Genomic DNA, 27,237 nt, shown 5'->3' with positions numbered 1-27,237 from the left:
TAAATGATGGACAGAAAGGCTAATCTGTGATTGGCTATTGCAATCTGAGTATATATATATATATGCGGAAAATCCCAGCTTTATGTGAGTTGGTGCCCCCTGCATTTCAGCCCAGGTAAACTTGCGCATGAATCCGCCCCTGCAGATAAGATATGGATTTACTATTTAATGCTTAGCACCTCTTTATCATAAACGCTTTGATAGTGATGCGCTTTTGAATATTTTTTGCAGCATTAATTATTTTTTGCAAAGTGCTGTATGTAAGTTTTAATTAAATTGGATTTTAGAGCTATTTGTCATTCGATCACTATTGAACGATTATGCAAAAAAAAAAAAAATTTACTATATGTTGTATGATGTAAATTTTTGAAAGTGATTCTTTTGCAATAAATACTTTAATATGTAAAGAAGCAGACTGCGCCTGTGTTACAGCGCACATGTGGTCGTGGTGTGTCTGAGGATGGAGGATGCAGGATGGAGGATCCTCCCTGGAAGCTGCAGGAGCAGCTTCTCGTGACGTCATGACAGCAGCATCAGCTGTTAGCTCTGCGTTCAGCCTTTTCGCCGCCGATCTCCGTCCGCACAAACCAAATATATGCGATCCCCTCCAAACCCTGAAATGGCGACACAGGAGGTACCGCTGAACGAGACTCTGGCGCATCTGAAAACCGAATCGGAGACGCTGAAGTCGAAGCTTGAAGAGGAGCGAGCGAAGCTGCACGACGTGGAGCGTGAGTGCTGGAAACATGCAGGCCGCGGGTTTTCCGCCTCACACACACACACACACACACCACATTAACCCTTTTAGTTTACGGTCCACGTCACAGCTGGACTGGTTTTCGAATTGAGGAATGCATGAAACTAAAATAAGCGATTGCTTTAATGTGGCGTCTTTACGCATCCGTATTTGCCCGCCTTGCGTTGATCCCTGCGTTAATGGAGGCTGAGCTTTAATGTGTGCGTGTGCGTGTGCGTGTGCAGTACATCAGGTGGCGGAGAAGGTGGAGGGGCTGGGCCAGTTTGTTATGAAAACCCGGAGGACTCTGAAGGGTCACGGCAACAAAGTTCTGTGCATGGACTGGTGCAAAGACAAGAGGAGGATCGTCAGCTCCTCACAGGTCCTCATCCTGCACAACCAGAGATCTCTGCTTTACATGTGCAATCTGTGTGTCATCATGTGTCATGCTCTCTTCATATAGGATGGCAAAGTGATTGTATGGGATGGTTTCACCACCAACAAGGTATGTTCTTGGCCCACACACACACACACACACATACACTAAGGTTTCTGAAGCTCAGTTATCAAAATTCAGAATAATCCGTAAACCAAATCTGAACACATGACCAAATGAAAGGCACAGCAGAGAGCTGATGCATACACTCCACACATCATCTTATAAATGTACCAGTAAATAAGCGTATGTCTGTAATGGTGCTTTTGAATTAGAGCTGGGTGTTGATTCAAATTTCATGAATCGATTCAGTTCCAATTAAGATTCAGACTCCATTATTTTGATTTGATCTGATCAGATATCGTCTTGGGTTAGTGTTATTAAAACCGCTTTTTGAGCTGTTACATGATTGATTGTTTATTTATGCAACATATTAATACTATCTCAAAATGCAGGCAGTAGTGTTTCAGAGAGTTATAAATTAAAAAAATTTCTGGGGATAATTGTCCCGCTCTCCCCTACAAAACTCACACCTGCAGCAGTCGTTGCAGCAGGAGAACGCGGCTGCAGCAGGAGAACGCAGCTCCCACAGTCCACAGTAGTGAACCTTCGTGGGCTGTCCCACAGAAATGGTACGTTATGAGGAATGAAAAAAAACTACTGTGTGAATTAAACGGCAGACGACTCTTTTCTCACCTGCAACAATAGAGTCCTGTTAGTCATGATTCATGAATAAATTGTGGATGCGCTATTTCTAAATCGGAACCAACGTGTCCACAATCAATGTAGAGAAATGATCATTTCATTTTTCCCGTTACACACCCTCGGAAAAAGTGCAACGGCCCAACTGCAGCTAATTTTTTTCAGGCACACTGTTACAATGCTGACGAGAAGTGCATATATATGTTGTTATTATTTATGAAAAAAATCAATCTTTGGATGTAAGAATTGATCTGTGGGAATTAAAATGAGAATTGATTTAAAATCGGCAAATCGATCTTTTCAACCCAGCACTATTTTGAATATGTATGACTTGATCATATGACCTCTGTGTGACCAATCAATCACAAATATTTCACAGATTCATATGTTCTTTAGATCATCTATCTAGTCTTCTTGGTTGTAAGGAAAAAAAAAAAAAAGCAAGTGTTTTTGGACCATGTTTTCTTTGGCCTTTAACAAAACTACTCTAAAATCTAGTTGTCTCAGATATCTATCAAAGTAGTAATATTCCCATCAAGTTTGTAGGGAATCTGTCCAGCTGTTTTTTGAGTTATCTTATTAGCAGGCAGTGAAAACAATACCGTTATCGCTGCTTCGCTGACATGCAGAGTAATAACTACAAGAGCCCTCCGTACAGAGCCTACCTCTGCCAAGGTCTCAGACTGACTTTGAATTTAAATTAAGACCCAAGCTACAGTTCAGTCCTTAGTCCACTCTAGCATACCACCCTGACGTGGAAATATATATATTTTCCACCAGATCCAAATGCTTACCTTGCATCCTGATCCCAATCTTTGATTATTCATCTTTGATTGTGATCTTTGATCCAGGACTCGGTTTCATAAAGTGATCTAATCCTGTTTAATCGAATAAACTCACTTAGTCGACTCATCTTTTGACTTTAGTCGTTGCACAACATGCTTAGTCGGCTAAAGTTTCACGTTAACCAACTAAAATCTTTACCCTGGTACAGAGGAGGTTAATCTTATTTTAGTCGACAAAACTTCTGTATCTTGCCTTAAAAAAAGGTGGCAATGACGTACCACCACTTGATGGAGGAGGAAGGAAAGAGAGACTTACAGCGGGAGTGGGTGTTCTGGGACCGGAATAAACCATTGGGGATGCTTACGGATGCCGAGGTCGGGAACACTTCACCTCTGTTGCGGTGGACTCGGCCATGTTTGTAGCAGATGGACCAACCTGGACATAAACAAAACTGTCCCGCACTGGAGGCGTTTCTTGGCAACGGCACTCATGAGGCTGCTATGACCATGAAAATCGTAGACTAATGTAAAACGGCTAATCTACAAGTTTCGCGTTGATGTGAAATGGAGATTAGACAGATAATGTTGGGCGAAGAACCGTAGTCGACTAAGTAAGTTTAGTAGACTAAAAGATTAGACTCCTTTATGAAAGCGGGGCTGGTCACTCAGCTCTGCTCATGTTCCTGACTTTTCATCCTGATCACTTAAAAGCTGAGTGTTTATTCCTTTGATCACAGTGAACACTCAGATCTGTACATGTTATGTACAGTTTGTTGAGAAGGTGTACTGTCTAACCCCTATGAAAGCATCCTTATGTCCCTCACAGATGACAGAAAATAATGATTGTCTCAGGAAGATACATTGTCTGATGAGTTAGATCTGTCTGCCTGTCCTTGTGTGGGTCACACAGCTTTGTGTTTGATGTTTGTTAGGAGCACGCTGTGACAATGCCTTGCACTTGGGTGATGGCGTGCGCCTATGCCCCCTCTGGCTGTGCTGTTGCCTGTGGGTGAGTGTTGCCTCTTATGTTCATGACAACCGCAACCCAATAGGGAACCTTAGTCTTGTTTGAGGGTGGTTGATAAAGGGGTTAAATGAAAGAGCATATGACGTACTTCCGGGGACGGCCCCAGTATCATTCACATTAAATCTCGCTAAAACTTACCGACACGACCTCTCCCATTTGCCTTGTCTTCCTGTCTCCACTGGGAACCGGAAAAAAACTGCCCTTTTCGCGACCACTTCTGTGATTGCAGCCGAAAATAAAACAGTACTCCATATTTTTTATTAGCGGTGATGATGTGTTCGTGCAGACTGTTCATCCAATCCCGCGATATCACGCAGGGGTTCAAACAAGAATGCGGTGCCCAATTATGTGGGATTAATCTGGTTAATGCTGAATGGACTTTGTCTTCTCTCATAGAGGTTTGGACAACAAATGCTCTGTGTACCCATTGTCTCTGGACAAGAATGAGAACTTGGCAGCTAAGAAGAAGTCAGTTGCCATGCACACAAACTACCTGTCTGCTTGCAGCTTCACCAACTCAGACATGCAGGTGAGATTATTCATAAAAAAAGCACCAAAGTGTAATATTTATTTATTTAAAAACAATCTGTTTTTGTCTCTGCATTTTTTCTTTCTTAGGAATCACTGCTCCGGTGTTCCAGAGGATGGAGCTTCTTTGTTAATAATTAAATTTGCTCCTGTTTGTTCTGGTCACATGATTTTTTGCTGCAGCAACAACAACCCTTTTATATCAATGTTTGACCCCGTGATCTTTGACTGCACTTTAAGATCCTGACGTCCAGCGGAGATGGAACATGTGCATTATGGGATGTTGAGAGTGGACAGCTGTTGCAGAGTTTCCATGGACACGCAGCAGACGTGCTGTGTCTGGACCTGGCCCCCTCCGAGACCGGAAACACATTCGTTTCAGGGGTGAGGCCGTTTTTCTCCTCAGCTTTCACTGCTGTTTGATTTACATAGAATAATTTATTTTTTTAAATATTTTATTTTTCATCTTCTGTATTATTCTGTGTTATAATTCTAGGGCTGTGATAAGAAGGCAAATGTTTGGGATATGCGTTCAGGACAGTGTATTCAGTCATTTGAAACTCATGAATCAGACATAAACAGTGTTCGGTAAGTTGTTATTTATTGGATGTACAGAATTATGTGGGATTTGTAGGCTCTCTTAAATTTTGTTAAAATGTAGACTTATTATTAGTGAGTAAAGCCAAAAAATTATAAATATTCATTTACCAACAAAAAGTTTTTTACCCCCTTTAACAAAATTTAACAAAAATAAACCAAACAAACTTTGAGTGTGTGTCTGCGTGCTTCCCAGTACATGACAACACTGGATCAATTGCCAGTGATCACTCAGTAATTAAATGACAACACACATGTCACTGTGGAATTGTCTTGTGTATCAGTTTTTGTTATTGACGAGTTGTGTGCCAAATAAATAAGTTCAAGTTCAAATGATTATAAAATTTTGTTGAAATACAACTGAATATTTTTATAAACTGAAGGAGGCAGTCTGAAAAAAATTATGTATTTTTAAATTTAATTTTAATAAATTATTTGTTAATTCATACAGTAAACATTACATATTTATCGATGGTTAGTGCTCTTGCTTCCAAAAAGTAGAAGTTAGAGGAACTTACTTGCTTTTTGCCCCTGCTGAGGCCCAACAGTCCTCTGTTTGTCTGTCTTTATGTGAGCTGATGTACAGCTGGAGTGCTGTTTCATCTGTATCCAAATAACATGGAAGTCGATGGGAAATATTATAAAAATAGTCCTTAAAATTTTTCCCGGTTCTGCATCTGACTCAACATCTAACGGATTATTCCATAATCACAAACTTACATTTCTTTCACATTTTATTGAAATCCATTAATGTCTTTTGGGAACGGTCTGCCAATAATCAAACAATGTATGTGCTGTACTGATTGCCCTTAAAGATTTAAGCACGTTAAATGCTCCTAACATTTCTGCAGAGAACTGGTAAATAAATGGACTGCATTTATATAGCACTTTTCCATGTGCATCAGGTGCACAAAGTGCTTTACACATCAGTGCCTCACATTCAGCCCGATGTCAGGGTGCTGTCATGCAAGGCACCCACTACACACTGGGAGCAACTAGGGGATTAAGAACCTTGCCCAAGGGCCCTTAGTGATTTTCTGGTCAGACTGGGATTTGAACCGAAGATCCTCTGGTCTCAAGCCCAACGTTTAACCACTAGACCATCACCTCAGTTTTATTATGAACTAAGGAATATTGCTGTGACTGTCAGACTGATTTGCAGGTATCTTACTTCTTTTGTGGTTCTAGATATTACCCCAGTGGAGATGCGTTTGCATCAGGTTCAGATGATGCTACAGTAAGTAATCAGATACCCTTTACTGAGTTAAGCTGTTAAAGTTCCCGCTTTTGTCAACTTATTACAGCTCTGCTGTCAATTCAGACTCTAACCTTTGTTTCAGTGCCGCCTGTATGACTTACGTGCGGATAGAGAAGTGGCTATTTATTCCAAAGACAGCATCATATTCGGTGTTTCCAGTGTTGATTTCTCTCTTAGTGGTAAGTATATGTACATTTACCATTTATTGTTATTCTGATTAATCATAAAAAATCATATAGGGCCCTATCTGCTACCTGGGGCAAAGCAACATACAGCGCAGTGCATCCCATCTGTGCACCAATGATTGTGTTGGTCTTAAAAAGAGGTGTGGTCAAGTGCAGTGCTGATGTATTGCTATCATAAGGCAGCAGAAAGCGATTACGCACAGCCAACCGAAAATCTGGTATGCAGAGCTTTGCTGCTTCGCATACAACACAATATTCAGATACACATGATATAGTTGGGTTGATGATGCACATACACTCTGCTCAGCCTCACTCACAGCCATTAAACAAAATAAATGTAAGCACTAATGGAAAAATGCAAAACATTTCTTATTGCTTCACCTCAGGGAGCTTTGGTGGCTGCTCTCTACAGCGCATCTGGAAAGTATTCACAACACTTCACTTTTTCCACATTTTGTTATCTTACGGCCTTATTCAAAAATGGATAAAATTAATTTTTTCTTCAAAATTCTTCACACAATACCCCATAATCACAATGTGAAAAAAGTTTTTGTTTTTAGATTTTTTGCAAATTTATTAAAAACAAAAAATAAAAACTAATAAATCATGCGTAAATAAGTATTCACAACCTTTGCCATGAAGCTCAAAATGGAGCTCAGGTGCATCCTGTTCCCACTGATCATCCTTGAGATGTTTCTACAGCTTAATTGGAGTCTACCTGGGGTAAATTCAGTTGATTGGACAAGATTTGGAAAGACACACAGCTGTCTACATATAAGATCCCACAGTTGACCGTGCATGTCAGAGCACAAACCAAGCATGAAGTCAAAGGAATTGTCTGTAGACCTCCGAGACAGGATTGTCTTGAGGCACAAATCTGGGAAAGAATACAGAAACATTTCTGCTGCTTTGAAGGTGGCAATGGGGACAGTGGCCTCCATCATGCCAGGCGTCATGTTTGGAGGAAACCAGGCACCATTCCTACAGTGAAGCATGGTGGTGGCAGCATCACGCTGTGGAGATGTTTTTCAGCAGAAGGAACTGGGAGACTGGTCAGGATTGAAGGAAAGATGAATGCAGCAATGTACAGAGACATCCTAGATGAATACCTGCTCCAGAGCGCTTTTGACCTCAGACTGGGGCGACAGGGTCATTGTCCTGCTGAAAGATGAACAATATACAGAGCCAAGATATCAAAGGTGTGGCTTTAGGACAACTCTGAATGTCCCTGAGTGGCCCAGCCAGAGACCAGACCTGAATCTGATTGGACATCTCTGGAGAGATCTGAAAATGGCTGTGCACCGACGCTCCCCATCCAACCTGATGGAGCTTGAGAGGTGCTGCAAAGAGGAATGGGCAAAACTGTCCAAAGATAGGTGCACCAAGCTTGTGGCATCATATTCAAGAAAACTTGAGGCTGTAATTGCTGCCAAAGGTGCATCAACAAAGTATTGAGCAAAGGGTGTGAATACTTATGTACAGGTGACTTCTTGGTTTTTATTTTTAATAAATTAGCAAAAATTTAAACAAAAACTTTTTTCACGTTGTCATTATTGGGTGTTGTGAGCAGAATTTTGAGGGAAAAAATTAATTTACTCCATTTTGGAATAAGGCTGTAACTTAATAAAATGTGGAAAAGTGAAGCGCTGTGAATACTTTCCAGGTGCCAAAAAGCCTCTCATGTGTGCCTGCCATCTAAATAGCAGTGGACCAGGTTCCAGTCCACCTGGTTCTTAAAGGGGACCACAGATGACAATATGATTTAGTTCAAGTTACACCTAAAACACCTGTACCCAGGATTAATGGAGTCAAAAACAATTCCTTTCTGCCCTGCACTCAACTCTGTACTCAGATAATGTGCAGCTGCGTAAATCCCAAATTCAGATGCACTATGTGTTTCAGACTGTGCGCTATAGGTCTTCAAGATAAGGGGTTTGCTGGCCTATCACTTCTTATATAGACACTGTCGTGCTCATGATCTGTGTGTTTTTTTGCAGGCCGATTACTGTTTGGTGGCTACAATGACTACACCATTAATGTCTGGGACGTTCTCAAAGGAACGCGAGTGTCTATTCTGTTTGGCCATGAGAACCGTGTCAGCACCCTGCGTGTTTCTCCTGATGGGACGGCCTTCTGCACAGGCTCCTGGGATCACACTCTTCGGGTATGAGTTGCTCATTGTCTGAACTGCAGTCTACACCTACTGTACCTTTTTGTGATGATAATGCCATAATTGCTGTTTTTTAATTTCCAGATCTGGGCATAAGGATGAAGAATGGTGGATTAAAATGTTGATAGTCATATTGAAGATGCTCCATGTTGTTATTCCTGTTTACCAGAGTGTAGTCACTGAGAAAACAGTTTCAGTTGTGCATAACAGTAACACTGTATATATTCAGCCTCATCGTCAGGGTAGATTTCTTTCCAAACAAATGGAATACAACCTTATATCATAGTGTCATTGAAAGAAAGTTGTGCAGCAGTAGTTGTGTTGAAAATGTAAGCTGTAAATGTGTATTATTAAAAGTAACACCTGTAGGTAATAGCAGTCAGTCTACAATAGAATCGGCACAATGAAGTGTTGTATGTGCCCACAACAGAAAAACTACAATACTTAATTTACTTATTTGTCCCCAAAATGGAGAAATGTTTGCTTTTGGGTGTACTTACTGATGTTCCAAAGTGGTTTCTCAACCAAGTACTAATCAGAACCTGCTCTGCATAATTTATGACATCTAACAGGATCAGATGTGCAGCGTGGCATAGCTGCATTTAACATTTACAAATATTTGTTTGACAAAACAACAACAAACAAAATTCCAATCTATTGTTGAGCAACAGTGATGGGCATAGCTAATCAAAAAGTTAGCTAACCGCTAATCATCAAGCTGAAAAGTTAACCGTGATAATGCCAAATCAGTGAATTGTTAAAAATTTAGCTGAGTCTACTGTTAAATTTTATCATATATATTTACCAGTTGCTTTGGCTGGGTAGTTTTAAAACCCTGAAAAATAGACCTAAAGAGCTGAAATTTTAATATGCTGAAGTGTGAACATAAAGGTCATACTCTCACGAGCGCCACTAGCTTAGCTTATAGCAAGCTAAAAGTGGACGCTCTCATTTTGGCCAAACTTTTAGCCAGTTTCTGGGTATTGTGTTAGTACGCGCCCGCGGCCGACATGCTTGATGAATTCCTGCCCAAAAAGTAGTTTCCAGATAATTGTGGTAATTCCTGTGAGATAATGTATATATCTCATCTAAATTAATTCTAAACTTTACCAGTAATAAAATTACAAAGATAACTGAAGAGTAGCTGAAATAAATATTTAAGAAACTTATTTATGAGCAACTTTGCCTGTTATTGCTCAAGCACACTGTAATGTAAACATTGACACGATGGAGTTTGATGTGGAAGAGTTCAGAAAGATACGATTGGAATGTTTTGATTACCATTTACAGTTGGCGATGAAAGACTTGGGTGTTAACTTCGTGTTAAAGTCAGAACAAGAAGCTGCACTGAAAGAGATCTATCTGGGAAGAGACACATTCTGTGTTGTTGTTGTTCCAACGAGAGCGGCACGCTGAGCAGTGTGGTGAAAGTAGTCCGGCGAGTTGAATCTGTGGTCACAAGCTATGTCACTATTCCAAAATAGCAGAGATGTTGGTCCAATGAGAGCGGCACTCTGAGCAGGGTGCATGAAGGTTCCCAAAAAGCTTTAGCATATTGCCAAGATCAGATGACCAAGATGTACATAAATATTTAAATTGACAAATGAAAACTAAATGGTATATATGTAGTTCACATTTAACATATAGTGTATTCCTGGTACAAACAGGAGTAAATAAATAAGAAACAAAAATACACATGTAAAATATTTTTTGGGTCTAATTAAGTGGCTTTTCCTCCTGCTCCTTCATCTCTTCAAGGTGATGCTAGTTGCCTGCACACAATGTGTCAGTTTCACTTACAACCAGAATATATGTATAATTTTAGGCTTTACAAATCTTTATGACTATTAAAATTTCTTCAAAACAATGTTAGTAGATTTAAAATTAGCAAAGCTTAATTTTGTGGAGGCTGTTGGTCTGCAAATGGTTTTCAAAACAAGTTAAAAAGCTAATCCACTAACAAAAAGTTAGCTACGTTAATTAGCTGTGAGCTCATTATCTGAACTGTGCCCACCACTATTGACGGGATATTTAGCATTAAATAGCATTAAATGTAAAATATGTACTGGTGAATTTCCTTCCCTATGATATAATAAGGTTTACAGCGCATGTTTATTTCTAGCACATTCTGTGAGAGCATACTTTCTGAACCTGTGGTATGACCCGTTAGATACATGAATAATCATGTGTTTTGCAGTCGAATATTGTCCTTTTCACATAGTTTATGTCATGTTTACTGTAATTATTGTAGTTTAGTGTACAGTTATACAAGAGGCTGTTTATCAGAACATAAATATAATAAACAAAATTTTGAATATTGTTCTGTGTCTTACATGATCTCCCTCATCAGTATTTCTGTGTATTTGTGTGTAAGATATCTCAAAAGTTAATGAGAGATTTCAGCAAAAGTTTGTGGTCATGGAAAATTTGATTACATTTGGCGCTAACTTTAAAGGGGAAGTTTGACATTTTTCAACCCAGGCTCTTTTGTGGGTGTCATCTTTTCACTCAGGACAAAAATGAATTTATTCAAAGCAGAACTGACTTCAAAAGCAAACACCGCCACAGGCTAACCAGCTATATAATGTAATGTCTAATACCAGCTTTGTCAGATTAATTTAAAAGCAGGAGAAATTCTGAATTTCTGAATTAAAAACCCCCATGGATTTCAATTTAAGCTTAGAAATTGGTTTTAATCTTTGAAAAAATTAATTTAGAATCAATAAGCTGCTCTTTAATCCATCTTTTGTCAAGTGCGAAGCGCCTTGAGGCAACTTCGGTGTGGACCACCTTTGGTGCTATGTAAATGAAAGAAATTGAATTAAAGGAAGAAAAAAAAATTGTGATAAGTAAGTGTGACCAGAGAGATGGCTGCATTTGAAACGGGGCAAAGGTGAAAGGTTTTGAAAATCAAATTTTAATTCCCAAACCTGACAGTTTGGCTGCCATTCATGGAAGAGAGCTACACAGTTCTGGTGTTGAGACTTTAAATCTGTCTCAGCTGCGTACAAACCTTACAAATTAGACGGTTTTAATGGCTTAAAGTCAGGATTAAAATTTGGGTTAGGGTTTAATTTTTCATAAAACGCATAAAAAAGTTTGGAAATTTGAACAATACTTTCACTTCTGGACCATGCACTTCTGAGAGTCTTGCACATTACAGTTTTGATCTGGTCGACATCCAATTGCTTCAGATTGTGGGAATCTCTGGGCACACCAATTAGATTATGATTCAGAGGGCAGTGATTTGATTATAATATTATAATCATTTTGATTACTTTGGCTAGTTGTGACTACTTTGTACTTTTCAAAGCAAAGTATTTGTGATGATCTATAATGAATTTACTTCCAATACATTCTAACAGCTCAGCCATATTTGGACCCATGTGGCTCCCATTCACTGATTGTAAATGGTAAAACATAGGGGAGCTGTCACCCTTCTGTCTCCCTGCTAAACTCATCGGTGTAGTGTGGACTCGTGTACATGACTGACTCTGACTTCACTTTGGGTTATTGGGACATGGTAGCTTAGTGGTTAGTACTAATGCCTCATAGTAAGAAGGTCGTGGAATTGCTTCCCGCCCTTTGGAGTTCTTTGCATGTTCTCTGCCTGTCTATGGGTTTCTGTCCGCAATCAAAACATGCTTATTTTGGTCAGCTCCTTTCTCTACCCCTGACCAAGGCAGCGTCTCTACATCTGGAGTTGGTTCCCGGGCACCGGACTGTGGCTGCCCACTGCTCCCAGTGGTTGGATTGTGTCTAACTGTAATTCGGATGGGTTAAATGCAGAGGACAAATTTCGTTGTATATATGTATGTGCAATGACAATATAGGCCCCTTCTTCTTCTCTGCTAACCCAGTGTCTTTCACACTTCTGGCCAGCAGATGTCACTGTCGCGGCCCATGCCATAAAGCCACGAGTGGTGAAACTTGTTTTGTGTGTGTGTGTGTGTGTGTGTGTGTGTGTGTGTGTGTGTGTGTGTGTGTGTGTGTGTGTGTGTGTGTGTGTGTGTGTGTGTGTGTGTGTGTATTTAGCTCTGCTGAGTGGAGCCGAGTATCGGCGAGTAAGCCTTCTCACACTTACAAGTGTGCATGCATGGGCCTCTAGCACTTCTGGTTCAGTGGTCACAAGAACCAAGCACCAACTTGCTGCCACTGATCTGAATATGCTGCAGGCTTAACAATACGGCTGGAGTTCGCATGTCTGCTTTCTTCTTCACTACTGTCACAATTACCTATGTTTTTGTTGTAGCTAGTGTGGCTGAATGCCACTTGTCTCTCTAAGAAGCTGGCACCGACTGCACAGAACCTCGTAACTAGTTAGCATGCCGGAGTCTTGTTATTATTTTTTTTTTCTTTGTAATTTTATTTATATAGCGCCAAATCACAACAAACAGTTGCCCCAAGGCGCTTTATATTGTAAGGCAAGGCCATACAATAATTACATAAAAACCCCAACGGTCAAAACGACCCCCTGTGAGCAAGCACTTGGCGACAGTGGGAAGGAAAAACTCCCTTTTAACAGGAAGAAACCTCCAGCAGAACCAGGCTTAGGAAGGGGCAGTCTTCTACTGGGACTGGTTGGGGCTGAGGGAGAGAGCCAGGAAAAAGACATGCTGTGGAGGGGAGCAGAGATCGATCACTAATGATTAAATGCAGAGTGGTGCTTATTGAGCAAAAAGAGAAAGAAACACTCAGTGCATCATGGGAACCCCCCAGCAGTCTAAGTCTATAGCAGCATAACTAAGGGATGGTTCAGGGTCACCTGATCCAGCCCTAACTATAAGCTTTAGCAAAAAGGAAAGTTTTAAGCCTAATCTTAAAAGTAGAGAGGGTGTCTGTCTCCCTGATCTGAATTGGGAGCTGGTTCCACAGGAGAGGAGCCTGAAAGCTGAAGGCTCTGCCTCCCATTCTACTCTTAAAAACCCTAGGATCTACAAGTAAGCCTGCAGTCTGAGAGCGAAGCGCTCTATTGGGGTGATATGGTACTATGAGGTCCCTAAGATAAGATGGGACCTGATTATTCAAAACCTTATAAGTAAGAAGAAGAATTTGAAATTCTATTCTAGAATTAACAGGAAGCCAATGAAGAGAGGCCAATATGGGTGAGATATGCTCTCTCCTTCTAGTCCCCGTTAGTACTCTAGCTGCAGCATTTTGAATTAACTGAAGGCTTTTCAGGGAACTTTTAGGACAACCTGATAAAAGTGAATTACAATAGTCCAGCCTAGAGGAAATAAATGCATTAATTAGTTTTTCAGCATCACTCTGAGATAAGACCTTTCTAATTTTAGAGATATTGCGTAAATGCAAAAAAGCAGTCCTACATATTTGTTTAATATGGGCATTGAATGACATATCCTGATCAAAAATGACTCCAAGATTTCTCACAGTATTACTAGAGGTCAGGGTAATGCCATCCAGAGTAAGGATCTGGTTAGACACCATGTTTCTATGATTTGTGGGGCCAAGTACAATAACTTCAGTTTTATCTCAGTTTAAAAGCAGGAAATTAGAGGTCATCCATGTCTTTATGTCTGTAAGACAATCCTGCAGTTTAGCTAATTTGTGTGTGTCCTCTGGCTTCATGGATAGATAAAGCTGGGTATCATCTGCGTAACAATGAAAATTTAAGCAATGCCGTCTAATAATACTGCCTAAGGGAAGCATGTATAAAGTGAATAAAATTGGTCCTAGCACAGAACCTAATGGTTTAATTACTGCCACCTTAAAAGCCTGTGGTACATAGCCAACTAATAAAGATAGATTGATCATATTTAAGATCGAAGCATTAAATAATGGTAGGGCTTCCTTGAGCAGCCTGGTAGGAATGGGGTCTAATAGACATGTTGATGGTTTGGATGAAGTAACTAATGAAAATAACTCAGAACAATCGGAGAGAAAGAGTCTAACCAAATACCGGCATCACTGAAAGCAGCCAAAGATAACGATACGTCTTTGGGATGGTTATGAGTAATTTTTTCTCTAATAGTTAAAATTTTATTAGCAAAGAAAGTCATGAAGTCATTACTAGTTAAAGTTAAAGGAATACTCGGCTCAATAGAGCTCTGACTCTTTGTCAGCCTGGCTACAGTGCTGAAAAGAAACCTGGAGTTGTTCTTATTTTCTTCAATTAGTGATGAGTAGTAAGATGTCCTAGCTTTACGGAGGGCTTTTTTATAGAGCAACAGACTCTTTTTCCAGGCTAAGTGAAGATCTTCTAAATTAGTGAGACACCATTTCCTCTCCAACTTACGAGTTATCTGCTTTAAGCTGCGAGTTTGTGAGTTATACCACAGAGTCAGGCACTTCTGATTTAAAGCTCTCTTTTTCAGAGGAGCTACAGCATCCAAAGTTGTCTTCAATGAGGATGTAAAACTATTGACGAGATACTCTATCTCACTTACAGAGTTTAGGTAGCTACTCTGCACTGTGTTGGTATATGGCATTAGAGAACATAAAGAAGGAATCATATCCTTAAACCTAGTTACAGTGCTTTCTGAAAGACTTCTAGTGTAATGAAACTTATTCCCCACTGCTGGGTAGTCCATCAGAGTAAATGTAAATGTTATTAAGAAATGATCAGACAGAAGGGAGTTTTCAGGGAATACTGTTAAGTCTTCAATTTCCATACCATAAGTCAGAACAAGATCTAAGATATGATTAAAGTGGTGGGTGGACTCATTTACATTTTGAGCAAAGCCAATTGAGTCTAATAATAGATTAAATGCAGTGTTGAGGCTGTCATTCTCAGCATCTGTGTGGATGTTAAAATCGCCCACTATAATTATCTTATCTGAGCTAAGCACTAAGTCAGACAAAAGGTCCAAAAATTCACAGAGAAACTCACAGTAACGACCAGGTGGACGATAGATAATAACAAATAAAACTGGTTTTTGGGACTTCCAATTTGGATGGACAAGACTAAGAGTCAAGCTTTCAAATGAATTAAAGCTCTGTCTGGGTTTTTGATTAATTAATAAGCTGGAATGGAAGATTGCTGCTAATCCTCCGCCCCGGCCCGTGCTACGAGCATTCTGACAGTTAGTGTGACTCGGGGGTGCTGACTCATTTAAACTAACATATTCATCCTGCTGTAACCAGGTTTCTGTAAGGCAGAATAAATCAATATGTTGATCAATTATATCATTTACTAACAGGGACTTAGAAGAGAGAGATCTAATGTTTAATAGACCACATTTAACTGTTTTAGTCTGTGGTGCAGTTGAAGGTGCTATATTATTTTTCCTTTTTGAATTTTTATGCTTAAATAGATTTTTACTGGTTATTGGTGGTCTGGGAGCAGGCACCGTCTCTACGGGGATGGGGTAATGAGGGGATGGCAGGGGGAGAGAAGCTGCAGAGAGTTGTGTAAGACTACAACTCTGCTTCCTGGTCCCAACCCTGGATAGTCACGGTTTGGAGGATTTAAGAAAATTGGCCAGATTTCTAGAAATGATAGCTGCTCCATCCAAAGTGGGATGGATGCCGTCTCTCCTAACAAGACCAGGTTTTCCCCAGAAGCTTTGCCAATCTTATCGGCATTAACTAGACAAATTGCTCCACCAACAAAGAACCATGAGAATAAACACTGACAGGAGCCGATGGGAGCAAAAGAGCGATCAATCTGTTCATCCTTTCCGTGTCCGGATGAGGTTTCCCATGTTGAGTCATATTAAGCTGTAGGCTCCTGGTGGTGCCTTTCTGTCTCTACCCGTCTTCCTGGTACACCGGACGCTGCCTGGTGGGTCATGGGAATAACACTGCTGGATCGCTAGTTGGCATTGCTTACGGTCTGAAGTACGACAGTGTCTGATCATCTTTAATGATGAAAACATTCTTCGTCCAATGATTTCACCTGTAGCCGTCTCTCTTAATCATGACCCCAGTTAAGAGAAGAAAATCCATAAAATAGTACCGCAGTCTTATTCCATAACTCCTAGCTGGGATATCCAGGTGGTCCATTTTAAACACTGTAATTTTCAAAGTAAACACTTCAGACTGCATTATAACAGTTACAATCCACCCGACTCATCGAGAAAATGCTATAATGCAGATTGTATTTTGTTTGAAGGCCCATAATTGCTTCGTTATTACATCTAATTGTTTGTTATAGATACTGAGAGTTGTCGCTGTATTCCTTTATTCTGTTTTGCTCCAATAAAGTCCTAAAAAAACCCCGCTTCGGACCCCGCGGAACACTCAGTTAAGAGCTCCGAGATCCAACTATGAGCTTTTTAACTGCAGCAACTTTACCGCGGCTGCTGGCAACAGACAGGCACAAAATACTGATACACAGAGAGAAATTATTTGGATTTAAATAGCACCGCTCACACGCGTCGGCTGTGTTTGGGTCAGATGACCTCTCACCTCTCCCACAATGCAGTGTGTCACCTGAGTGTGTGAGATGGCTTATAGTGCCGGATATGTATCAAATTTATTCATCAAATAGTTTTGGTGTATCTTCTTTTACGCTAGTCAGTGTTTATATAAATATATGTATGTGTGTGTGTGTGTGTGTGCAACAAGTGCCACCTATAGCAGCATTTTTTTCAATAACTTGCTATTTGTATTTGTTTTTGTTTGTATATTTTATTGCCATGTAAAAAAAATCAATCAATCACGAAAATGGCCATGAAGCGCCGCAAAGCTCATGCTATGGTAGACAAAGGCACAAACCGGAAATGGCACAAAAATTCAGCCCCAGTGCAGAAAAAGCCACAAACCAGACAACATTGTCGTAAAAAGCCACAAACCAGACAACATTGTCGTAAAAAGTCACAAACCGGTAGTAGACGAACATAGACAGAGGAGTATGAATGAATGAATGAATGAATTTATTTGGCACACAAACTCAACAATAACAAAAAATTGATACACAAGACAATTCCACAGTGACCAAAAGGGGGTGAGCAGAAACAAAGCTTATAAACGCTCACCCCTAATATACATACAAACATACATATATACTCATTACCAACCCCCAGAGCAAGCACACAGGCGACAGTTGTAAGGAAAAACTCCCTCCGATGTATTGAGGAAGAAACCTCAAGCAGATCAGACTCTAAGGGGTGACCCTCTGCTTGGACCATGCTACAAACACAGTTATAGTTTGCCAGACAGACATTAAGACAGACAGAAGTGGCAGCATGAAAAGCACATGGTACAACACTGTATGGTCTTACATAAAGGGCTATTTTGGGGGTAATTTTCAGTTCAACTTTTAAAAAAATGGTACCAATTTGTTCCCCATGTCATGAGGATTCAGAATATAGATAGTTTTTAGGGCTACATATTATAGTATGGGAGTTTATCCCGGACAGACAGAAAGACAGACGTCGCCCTTTATGTATATAGATTTTCTTTTTTCATCTTTCTAACATAATGTGTATGAACTACCAAGTGTTCCAATACTTTTGGAGGGCACTGTATCCTAATTATGATGAGTGCAAAATGAGTATGGTATTATTACTGTTTTGTTTTATTGCTGCACTTTGTTTAAAATCATAATCATATATTGTTATATCATATTGATATGACAATATCAATATTTGGCCATATTGTAGGCAAAAAAAAAAGAAAGAAAAAAGAAAAATGCTTAAAGGGGGGGGGGGGGGTCGAAGTTAAAAGGCCAAATAATAATAATAATAATAATAATTAAAAGGCGGGGGTCTGGGGGTCTCGAAGCTGAAAGCTTTTAGTCTCCACCGAAGTATTTACTCAAAAAAAAAAAAAAAAAGTCCAAAGGACCTAAATGACATCGTGAGATGCTGAAGAGCTTCGCTCGTCATGTCCGTGACATATACACATTAATAATAATAATAATAATAATTAATACTAATAATAATAATTAATAATAAAGCGACTCCATTTTTCTTGTCTTTAAGACTGTCAATAAAGTTTTCACGAAACCCGGAAGTGATATCAGCTATTCGCTTTAGCGTCAAAACAAGCTAACAGATGAAACATTTAGCAACTACCGGGCGTGAGTTGATGTGAGCAATATTTCTGGAATGGATAGATAATTTCCAACTGTTTTGTAGTGATAAAGCATTCGAAATGAGCGACGTTGTGGAGAAGACTCTGATCGCTCTGCCGAGCCTGCTGTCTGTGGACTCTCAGTCCGGATCCTCCAAACTGTCCGGATCCTCCAAACTGGGAAACCTCATCAGAGCTATTACTGACCTCACCTCCAAAACAGTCAGTTTAAACACTTTGTTCATCAGCCTGCAAACTTAATAACCCGCAGATAAAAATAAAGTAAAATTTGTGTTTCTGTAGGTGTTAGTCTATTTAGTCTTGGTCTCACATGTAATGGAACACTGCGTTATTTAATTGGCTGTTATAGTTTAATGCAGTGGTTCTCAAACCTGGTCCTCGTCCATCAAACTGGTTATCAGCTTGTGACAGAGCAGGCACAGATGGAAAATCTGTAGGTTAGGTTGTACTTGAGGACTGGTTTGAGAACTACTGGTGTAATAAACTGCATATAACAAATATTTGGACCTTGACTACTGACCAATAATCAATTTCTTCAATTTATTTTATTTGTATAGTGCAAAATCACAACAATACTGCCTAAAGGTGCACGGAAGGTCTAACCTTATCAACCCAACCCATATCTTACCAATCCTTATCTTTAGTTTGTCCAATCATTTATGGGCTCTGAAAAGTAGTAGCATACATACAGTGTGACGAAGGCCAGCAGAAGTTGCTGTGCGTGTGGTAGTTAATAGACGTCCCACCTCCAACAGCCAAAGGATACTTTGGCCACTCAGGCCAGAGTCCGAGTTTTACTTGACTGATCAGAGCACCTGCTTCCCATTGCCAGAGATCGTGAGTTCATGTTTTGAGGGGAGCGAGTGGGAGGAGTCAATAACAACACACCGCAGAAGAGAGAGGTGTATTAGTCACTACATTGGTGCTGTTACATAGATAGGAGTGAGGTTCATGAGGGGGTTGAGTGAGACCGAGGTCAGCAGGAGTTACTGTGCATGTGGTAGTCAATATGCCTCACTCCCCCAACAGCCAAAGGATACACAGCAAGGTGGTGGTGTACATCTCCATGAGCACAAATTATCTCTCCGCAGCCGCTCCAATTACATGTTTCTTCAATTAAGGCTGAAAGTTGACACTACAAGCACATATTAATGATTTTATTTCAACTTCCATCTTACATTTACAAAACATTTACATTTACAAAACTTGTTCAACAACTTATGGACATTGGTTCTTACTGTTTTTCTTGTGTTCAGGAGGAAGAAAAGCTTATTCAGCAGGAACTGGTATCAGTCAAAGACCAATTATCCTCCCCCAACACCTCCATGGTATCAAGCTTTTTATTGTGTAATTTTGAAATTTATATAATTTTCCTGCACAAGTGCCCAGATTGGCAGTGCATCTGGAGTTGCTGATGCATCTTTCCTGTTTCATACTCCCCTTTAGAGGCAGATGAAGGAGCTGATGGTGAGAGCGATCTACTGTGAAATGTTGGGCTACGAGGCCTCATTCAGCTATATCCATGCTATTAAATTAGCTCAACAAGGATCTGTGCTGGAGAAGAGAGTTGGTATGTGCTTTTTAAATGATGGGAGACATTTCTTGCTTGTTAGTATTTCTACACTCCTCAGTTCCATTATTAAAACAGTTATTGAACATGCTGTTATATGGTAATGATTACTGCAGTTGATGAAGGAGCCTCATTAGAAGATTTTTACCTCCATTAAGGAGGTAATGTTTTTTTCATTGTCTCATTATGGGGTGTTGTGTTTAGAATTTTGAGGAAAAATGAATTTACTTCATTTTTGGAATAAGGCACTACATAGGAACATTTATTTCATAAAGTTGTGAGGGGATGTTGATTATATTTGGTGAGCAGATGTATAATGTCCTAGAAAATGATGGATTTTATTTTGAATTTGATCCGGAACATATTTTTTTATCAAGAAGAAGTCTTAAGCATTCAGGAACATCTGACCTTAGTGGATGTATATGAGCCTTCTAATTATTGATAGTTTTAATCAGTTAGTACTTATCTTTATGTTAACGCCATCATTATTATAATTGTTATTAAAGTATGACCCCCAAGAATTATAACATAAACATTCTGAAAGTTTGATTTACATTCTGAAGGTAGAGGACATAAATTCATTTATCATTATGGAAATAGTGATTGGTACTTGCAGTGCTTTTAGCAAACTCAAATTTTTGTTTTATTTGCAGGTTACTTAGCGGTGTCCCTGTTTCTGAATGAAGGTCATGAGCTGCTGCTTCTCCTTGTGAACACTGTATTGAAGGTCGGTTGTAGTTTTTCATTCAGTTACCATTTTGAGGGAGTGCAAGAATGAGAGCGGATTATTTATTTATTTATTTTGCTCACAGGATCTGCAGAGCACAAACCTTATTGAAGTATGCATGGCTCTTACTGTTGTCAGCCAAATATTCCCCAATGATATGATACCTGCCATTCTTCCCCTTGTGGAGGAAAAGCTTACTCACCCAAAGTAAGGACCCTTTATAGTCTGTCCATTTTGGTTATTTATCTGTATGTCATTTATATTGCTGGAAATCTAGATTTCAATGTGTGTCTGTTCATGTGTTTCTAGAGAAGTCATTCGAAGGAAAGCAGTGCTGGCATTGTACAAATTCTACCTAGTAGCACCCAATCAAGTTCAACACATTCACCACAAGTTTCGCAAAGCTCTTTGTGACAAGGATCCAGGTGTTATGACTGCCTCACTGCACATCTACTTACAGATGATCAAGGTTATTTATTTTTATGGATTACTAAATTAACTGCATGCACTGTGAACATCTCGCAGCACCTCTGTGCGGTGCGCATCTATGTACAGTTGTAGACACAAATTTACATCCACCTTGGCTAAAAACTTCCCCTGCTGTACATATTCTATTTTCCAAGCAGTATGTGTAAATCAGTTAGAATGTCTACTTTATTTCTATATAAAGTCCTTTTAAAATAGTATTTACTAGGTAGATTATTTACATTTTTCTTTAGTATGTCACATTTCAGTGAGTCACCAGTTTACGTACACCAAGATAAATGCCTCTTTAAATAGTACGGTTGTTGTTACAACATTAATTCAGTATTTGGGAGCTATGTTATGTTAGTTGCAACAATTGAATATTGGTTTGCTAAATATTCAGATAAAACATACAGAAAATTTTATTCACAGAACCATGCCTATTAACAAATTCAAGAACATTAAGGTTAATTTAGTTATTTTTCACTTATTCTTTGGATAACAAATCAAATCAGAAAAAGTTCAGTTGGTGTAGAAAATGCAAAATAAATAAATACAATAAATGAAACAGTGAGCCTTACATTTACTTGGACGTCTGTTTCATTGCAGACAGTATGAACCCAAGCTATTTCATGTTTTGTGTGGTCAGCTTCATTTGTTAAGATACATCCATTTCTGCCTTTCAGGCCACACATTACAAAAAAATTGGGACAGTGGTAATTTATTCCAAATATAAGGATTAAACCATTACTTTTACTTGGCACAGATTTACCAAACAGTACCATACTGTTTCTATTTCATCATGGCTGCTGTAAATGAAGTCCATCCCCTGATACGTTTCTCAAAGAAACTGACTGTGAAACTGATGATTTAATCCATAATCACTACCACACCACTTGCACAGTGTCTTAACAAAAATCTGCTGCTGCTACAAATACTGAATGGTTTGCACTACTGCACTTTCCAATTTACCTCAGACACTACACTGTAAATACTAAATACTTGTTCTTATTGTTGAAATGTCTTGTCCTGTCATCACCGAGGGAAGGTGAGAAACGAAATTTCGATTCCTTGTATGTCTAGTACATGTGAAGAATTGACAATAAAGCCGACTTTGACTTTGATAATTTTAAAATATATTGCCCTTCTCCCAGTCTTTGTTGGAATGTGTAGCCTGAAAGCCAGGAATGAAATAGAAATCAGAGCAAATGTAAGGATCATCGGTTTTTGTTTGTTTGTTTGTTTGTTTTTTACATTTTCCATGTGTCTCAACTTTTTCTGATTTATGCTTGTAGCTTTGGGAAAGGTGTCAAACTAAGCCACATCTAATTGGGCTTAGTTTGTACGCTTGTTTTTACTGTATTCTGGCTACCACTGGGATGCTGTCAGAACACCCTCACAAATGAATCTGTGTAGGCTCTCAGTTGTCCAGGTGGTTTCCATAGTAGAGAAGCTTGAATCTTCGACTGGACTGGGTTGCTTGATGCGAGGACGTTGCGCTTCAAATCGCAGAAACTTCCTCAGCTAAAATTCTTGCTCTGGTAGTCTGACTTCTGTCTTGACTCTTGTAGAGAAGAAAGAAGTCAAGAATGAAAGAGTCTTGACAGAAGTCAGACTACCAGAGCAAGAATTTTAGCTGAGGAAGCTTCTGTGATTTGAAGCGAAACGTCCTCGTGTCAAGCAACCCAGTCCAGTCGAAGATTCAAGCTTCTCTACTCACAAATGAAGTTTTTAATAAACAGAGTTCTGGCTTTAAGAAGTTGATTTTTTTCCCTCAAAGATTATTATTATTATTATTTTAATATGCTCTGCTGTAGAGACATAGAGCAATTTTTAACTTTTTGTTTATCTCCAATAAAATGGAATAAGGGACAACTCTTTACAAACAGTCTTGGAGAACTCACGTGGCACAAGTACCTAATCACCTGGAGCCTGTGGACTGAAATACATTTTGATGTGCGTCTCTCTGACCAGTCAACTTGTGAAAACATAAAGCTCTGATGTTGTAGTTTGATCTGTTGTCAAAGACATGCTGATTGTAATGCAGCTCTGATTCATCTGTTACAGGAGAATCCAGAAGGTTATAAGGACCTGACAGCAAGTTTTGTCACTATATTGAAGCAAGTTGTGGGTGGAAAACTGCCCATGGATTTTAATTATCATAGTGTTCCTGCTCCGTGGCTTCAAATCCAGCTTCTCAGAATACTGTCCTTACTCGGGAAAAATGACCAGAGGTAATATTTAGTTTTGCCACGAAACAAACGGGCTGTTACAAATATTGAATGAATGTACTTTGTTTTCAACTCGCCGTGTGTTTTCTGTTGACAGTACAAGTGAGATCATGCATGAAGTGCTCGATGAGTCTTTACGAAGAGCAGAGATGAACCACAACATCACTTATGGTCTGTCATATTTATGGTATACCTGCGTTTAATTCATGTCTTTACTTTGAACACTTATTCAAATCTCTCTTTATTCACAGCGATATTATATGAGTGTGTAAAGTGTATATACACAATTCATCCCCAATCTGCACTTCTGGAAAAAGCGGCAAAGTGCATTGGAAACTTTGTTCTTTCATCAAAAATCAATCTCAAATATCTGGGTAAGACTGTGGTTTGGTTCAGTAGTTTTCCTTAATGAACATTTGTGATTTCACAATTAAATTTATCCTGTTATTTCAGGCTTGAAGGCACTCACATATGTGGTCCAGCAGGATCCTAAGCTGGCCTTACAGCATCAGATGACCATCATAGAGTGCCTGGATCACCCCGACCTCATAATCAAGCATGAGGTGAAGTGGATAATGTGTCACTTACATAATTGATTTGCTTATGGCATTACTAGTGTTTCTTTCCTGTTGTCTTGTAGACGTTGGAGTTGCTGTTTAGGATTTCTAACGCTCAAAATGTCACAGTCATTGTTGAGAAGATGCTGGAGTTTCTGCGCGTTAGTAAAGATGACTACACAACCATTGACCTGGTGGGGAAGGTGGCAGAAATAGCAGAAAAATATCCTTCTGAGCCTGTTGATCGTACCACAAACAGGAGCCATTTGGCTTCTTTCTACTCGTGTGAAATATAACATGTTCTAGAAGCTTAACCACAGTTATGTATAAGTATTTATGTACATATAAAATAAATAGGTGGATTAAAAACTGTAACGCACACAGAAATGTATGCCACACTGATTGCAAGAGAAATCCAAAAAATCCACTACCTTTCTTCCATGAATTGTAATATTTTTTGTTAGACTCTAATCAGTTGAAATTGTGCTAAATGCAAGTAAACAGATTAGTTTTCAAATGCCATGTCCCATGTTGCTGCAGCTTTGAATTGCACTTAAAACGCAAACTCTGATTTTTTTTACGAGATTTAATTGATTGTTTTATGCAGATTTCTCCTCCTGGTGCAGATGTTTCTTAAAGAACCAAGGATCCAATCTTGATTATGCGTGACACACAGTCTAAGCGCAATTGCATTTACGACACTATGCTATTTACATGGTAAATAACCAGTTCATAAAACAAGGTGCTTGTAGTTAGTCAGTTAGTTATGGGCATGTTTTAGGCGAAGCATAAAATGAAACAGATTTGTAATTTCCTTTAAGGCTCAAGATTTCCATCATCCAACTCATTGCTGTTTAAATGGCAAACTCAGGAGTGAGAGGTTTTCTGCCTGTGTGACGAAATGTCCGTAATAGACCTCATCATGGTTAGGGTTGTTGTGCGTCAGTGTTGAAGAACTAGAATTCACAATACTGCACCCAGGCAGTTTCATACTTAGCAAAACAACAGACCCCTTCCAAGCATTAATATCATTAACGAGCCTTACAGTATATATTTTTTTTATATCTCACACACTTACCCTATATCACAATACAAGCATTGTAATGTGCTTTTGTTGTTCTTGTTTATGGTGTGGCTGTTGTTCCTATAAATGTTCATACATATGCACCAGATGCTGAATGGTTCATTCAGACCATGAACACAGTGTTTTCATTGGGTGGAGTCATGATGCAGCCTGACATTCCAAACAGTTTCTTTAAGCTTCTGTCTGAGGGTGAGAAACTCACACAAATTGTGTTCCTACAGATGACTACATACTGTGTGAATATAGTGCCTTACATCTTAATGTTTCTTTGGTGATCCAGGATTTGACAGTGTGGAGGAGGACAGGAAGTTGAAGCTGTTTGCTGTCAATTCCTATGTTTCCTTACTACAAGGAGAGCCTGGAAAACTGCCCCAGCGTTTTCTTCAAGTTATCAGTTGGGTGAGTACTGTTTTCACTATGAGGATCAGGCCTAAGTGCCCTGTGCTTCCATCCGGCACAAACCACATAGCCCAAAGGGATTGTGGTAGTTTCCACCAAATACAGTCGTGGTTTTCATACCCAACACTCATATCCTTTAAATTGGCAGTAGAATTGCATTCATCTGTGTGCCTATGGGTGTAGAAGTAAGTGTCCAGGTGCACATTGGTGTCAGTGCTTATCCCCGAATATTGTAGTGTGATGTGGTTAAGAGTCTTCAACTCCCCAAAGACAGGACTCTCATCCATTGCAGGTTGCTTCACCATTTACAGCTAGACAACATGGGTAAAGTCTTTTGTTTTGTCAGTGACACTGAGATGGAGCAGCAGTAACAGATCTGCATATTGATACTTGAACTCCTATCCCATGGATGTGTTATTATAAATATAATGCAATGCTAAAATACCTTTGGTTGTATGAGCATTGTGTTCACAGTTGTTTAATTAATTATTAAGATCCTATTGTCTTACGTACAATTTGTACATGTTCAATAAAGTCCCTCTATCAATCAATCAACCAGTCATTCAATCAAAAACAATATTTACATTTTAATGGTGTTTGCAGGAGGTCTTACGTGTGTGTGTACATGAGCTGTTGACAAAAGTGGAAGTTAAGCAAATCAACAAATATTTGTAGATCACCCTCTGTGCATTTGCAGGTATTAATGAGACAAATTTAACTCCACAGGAAGTTAGCTTTGAGTTAGCAGAAGTTAGCGTGCTCACTAACGTCCACAGAATGTCTTGTAAATGTCTCCAGAGGTGTTATCAGGTTGCAAAACCAGCGTTTTCAGTTACAAGTGTTTATTTCTCACTAGCTTTTACACTCAACAAAAATATAAACGCAACACTTTTGGTTTTGCTCCCATTTTGTATGAGATGAACTCAAAGATCTAAAACTTTTTCCACATACACAATATCACCATTTCCCTCAAATATTGTTCACAAACCAGTCTAAATCTGTGATAGTGAGCACTTCTCCTTTGCTGAGATAATCCATCCCACCTCACAGGTGTGCCATGCCAGGATGCTGATTAGACACCATGATTAGTGCACAGGTGTGCCTTAGACTGCCCACAATAAAAGGCCACTCTGAAAGGTGCAGTTTTATCACACAGCACAATGCCACAGATGTCGCAAGATTTGAGGGAGCGTGCAATTGGCATGCTGACAACAGGAATGTCAACCAGAGCTGTTGCTCGTGTATTGAATGTTCATTTCTCTACCATAAGCCGTCTCCAAAGGAGTTTCAGAGAATTTGGCAGTACATCCAACCAGCCTCACAACCGCAGACCACGTGTAACCACACCAGCCCAGGACCTCCACATCCAGCATGTTCACCTCCAAGATCGTCTGAGACCAGCCACTCGGTCAGCTGCTGAAACAATCAGTTTGCATAACCAAAGAATTTCTGCACAAACTGTCAGAAACCGTCTCAGGGAAGCTCATCTGCATGCTCGTCATCCTCATCGGGGTCTCGACCTGACTCCAGTTCGTCATCGTAACCGACTTGAGTGGGCAAATGCTCACATTCGCTGGCGTTTGGCACGTTGGAGAGGTGTTCTCTTCACGGATGAATCCCGGTTCACACTGTCGAGGGCAGATGGCAGACAGCGTGTGTGGCGTTGTGTGGGTGAGCGGTTTTCTGATGTCAATATTGTGGATCGAGTGGCCCATGGTGGCGGTGGGGTTATGGTATGGGCAGGCGTCTGTTATGGATGAAGAACACAGGTGCATTTTATT

The 27,237-nt window shown here is 39.6% G+C and overlaps 2 protein-coding genes across 2 annotated transcripts in view; both read left to right on the top strand.

Moving 5' to 3' along the window:
* The first annotated feature begins 469 nt into the window (after positions 1–469).
* Positions 470–8,562, top strand: gnb5a (guanine nucleotide binding protein (G protein), beta 5a). The gene is made up of 11 exons (XM_034176192.1): positions 470–731; positions 982–1,118; positions 1,200–1,241; positions 3,592–3,668; positions 4,083–4,215; positions 4,455–4,598; positions 4,711–4,802; positions 6,000–6,048; positions 6,152–6,248; positions 8,252–8,418; positions 8,509–8,562. Exons 1-11 carry the CDS (start codon positions 596–598, stop codon positions 8,518–8,520), a joined length of 1,086 nt encoding a protein of 361 aa, XP_034032083.1. The 5' UTR covers positions 470–595; the 3' UTR covers positions 8,521–8,562.
* A 9,775-nt stretch (positions 8,563–18,337) lies between these two features.
* The window catches only part of ap4e1 (adaptor related protein complex 4 subunit epsilon 1), a 31,224-nt gene continuing 22,324 nt past the window's right edge, over positions 18,338–27,237 (top strand). Inside the window, exons 1-13 of the mRNA XM_034176190.1 lie at positions 18,338–18,624; positions 19,680–19,751; positions 19,870–19,993; positions 20,647–20,720; positions 20,806–20,927; positions 21,030–21,189; positions 23,253–23,419; positions 23,514–23,587; positions 23,668–23,790; positions 23,870–23,979; positions 24,057–24,196; positions 25,134–25,246; positions 25,338–25,456. Of these exons, the coding sequence (XP_034032081.1) occupies positions 18,484–18,624; positions 19,680–19,751; positions 19,870–19,993; positions 20,647–20,720; positions 20,806–20,927; positions 21,030–21,189; positions 23,253–23,419; positions 23,514–23,587; positions 23,668–23,790; positions 23,870–23,979; positions 24,057–24,196; positions 25,134–25,246; positions 25,338–25,456 (1,539 nt within the window). The 5' untranslated portion in view covers positions 18,338–18,483. The remainder of the gene's footprint in view (positions 18,625–19,679; positions 19,752–19,869; positions 19,994–20,646; positions 20,721–20,805; positions 20,928–21,029; positions 21,190–23,252; positions 23,420–23,513; positions 23,588–23,667; positions 23,791–23,869; positions 23,980–24,056; positions 24,197–25,133; positions 25,247–25,337; positions 25,457–27,237) is intronic.

The sequence above is a fragment of the Thalassophryne amazonica genome, chromosome 8 (genome assembly GCF_902500255.1).
Source record: "Thalassophryne amazonica chromosome 8, fThaAma1.1, whole genome shotgun sequence".
Taxonomy (NCBI): Eukaryota; Metazoa; Chordata; class Actinopteri; order Batrachoidiformes; family Batrachoididae; genus Thalassophryne; species Thalassophryne amazonica.
Note: the sequence above shows the minus strand (reverse complement) of the source record. Positions and strands in the feature narration are given on the sequence as shown.

Coding starts and splice junctions, on each gene's coding strand:
- gnb5a (XM_034176192.1), top strand. CDS start 596: ATGCGATCCCCTCCAAACCCTGAAATGGCGACACAGGAGGTACCGCTG. Junction 732..981: donor GAAGCTGCACGACGTGGAGC/GTGAGTGCTGGA, acceptor GTGCGTGTGCAG/TACATCAGGTGGCGGAGAAG. Junction 6,249..8,251: donor TGTTGATTTCTCTCTTAGTG/GTAAGTATATGT, acceptor GTTTTTTTGCAG/GCCGATTACTGTTTGGTGGC.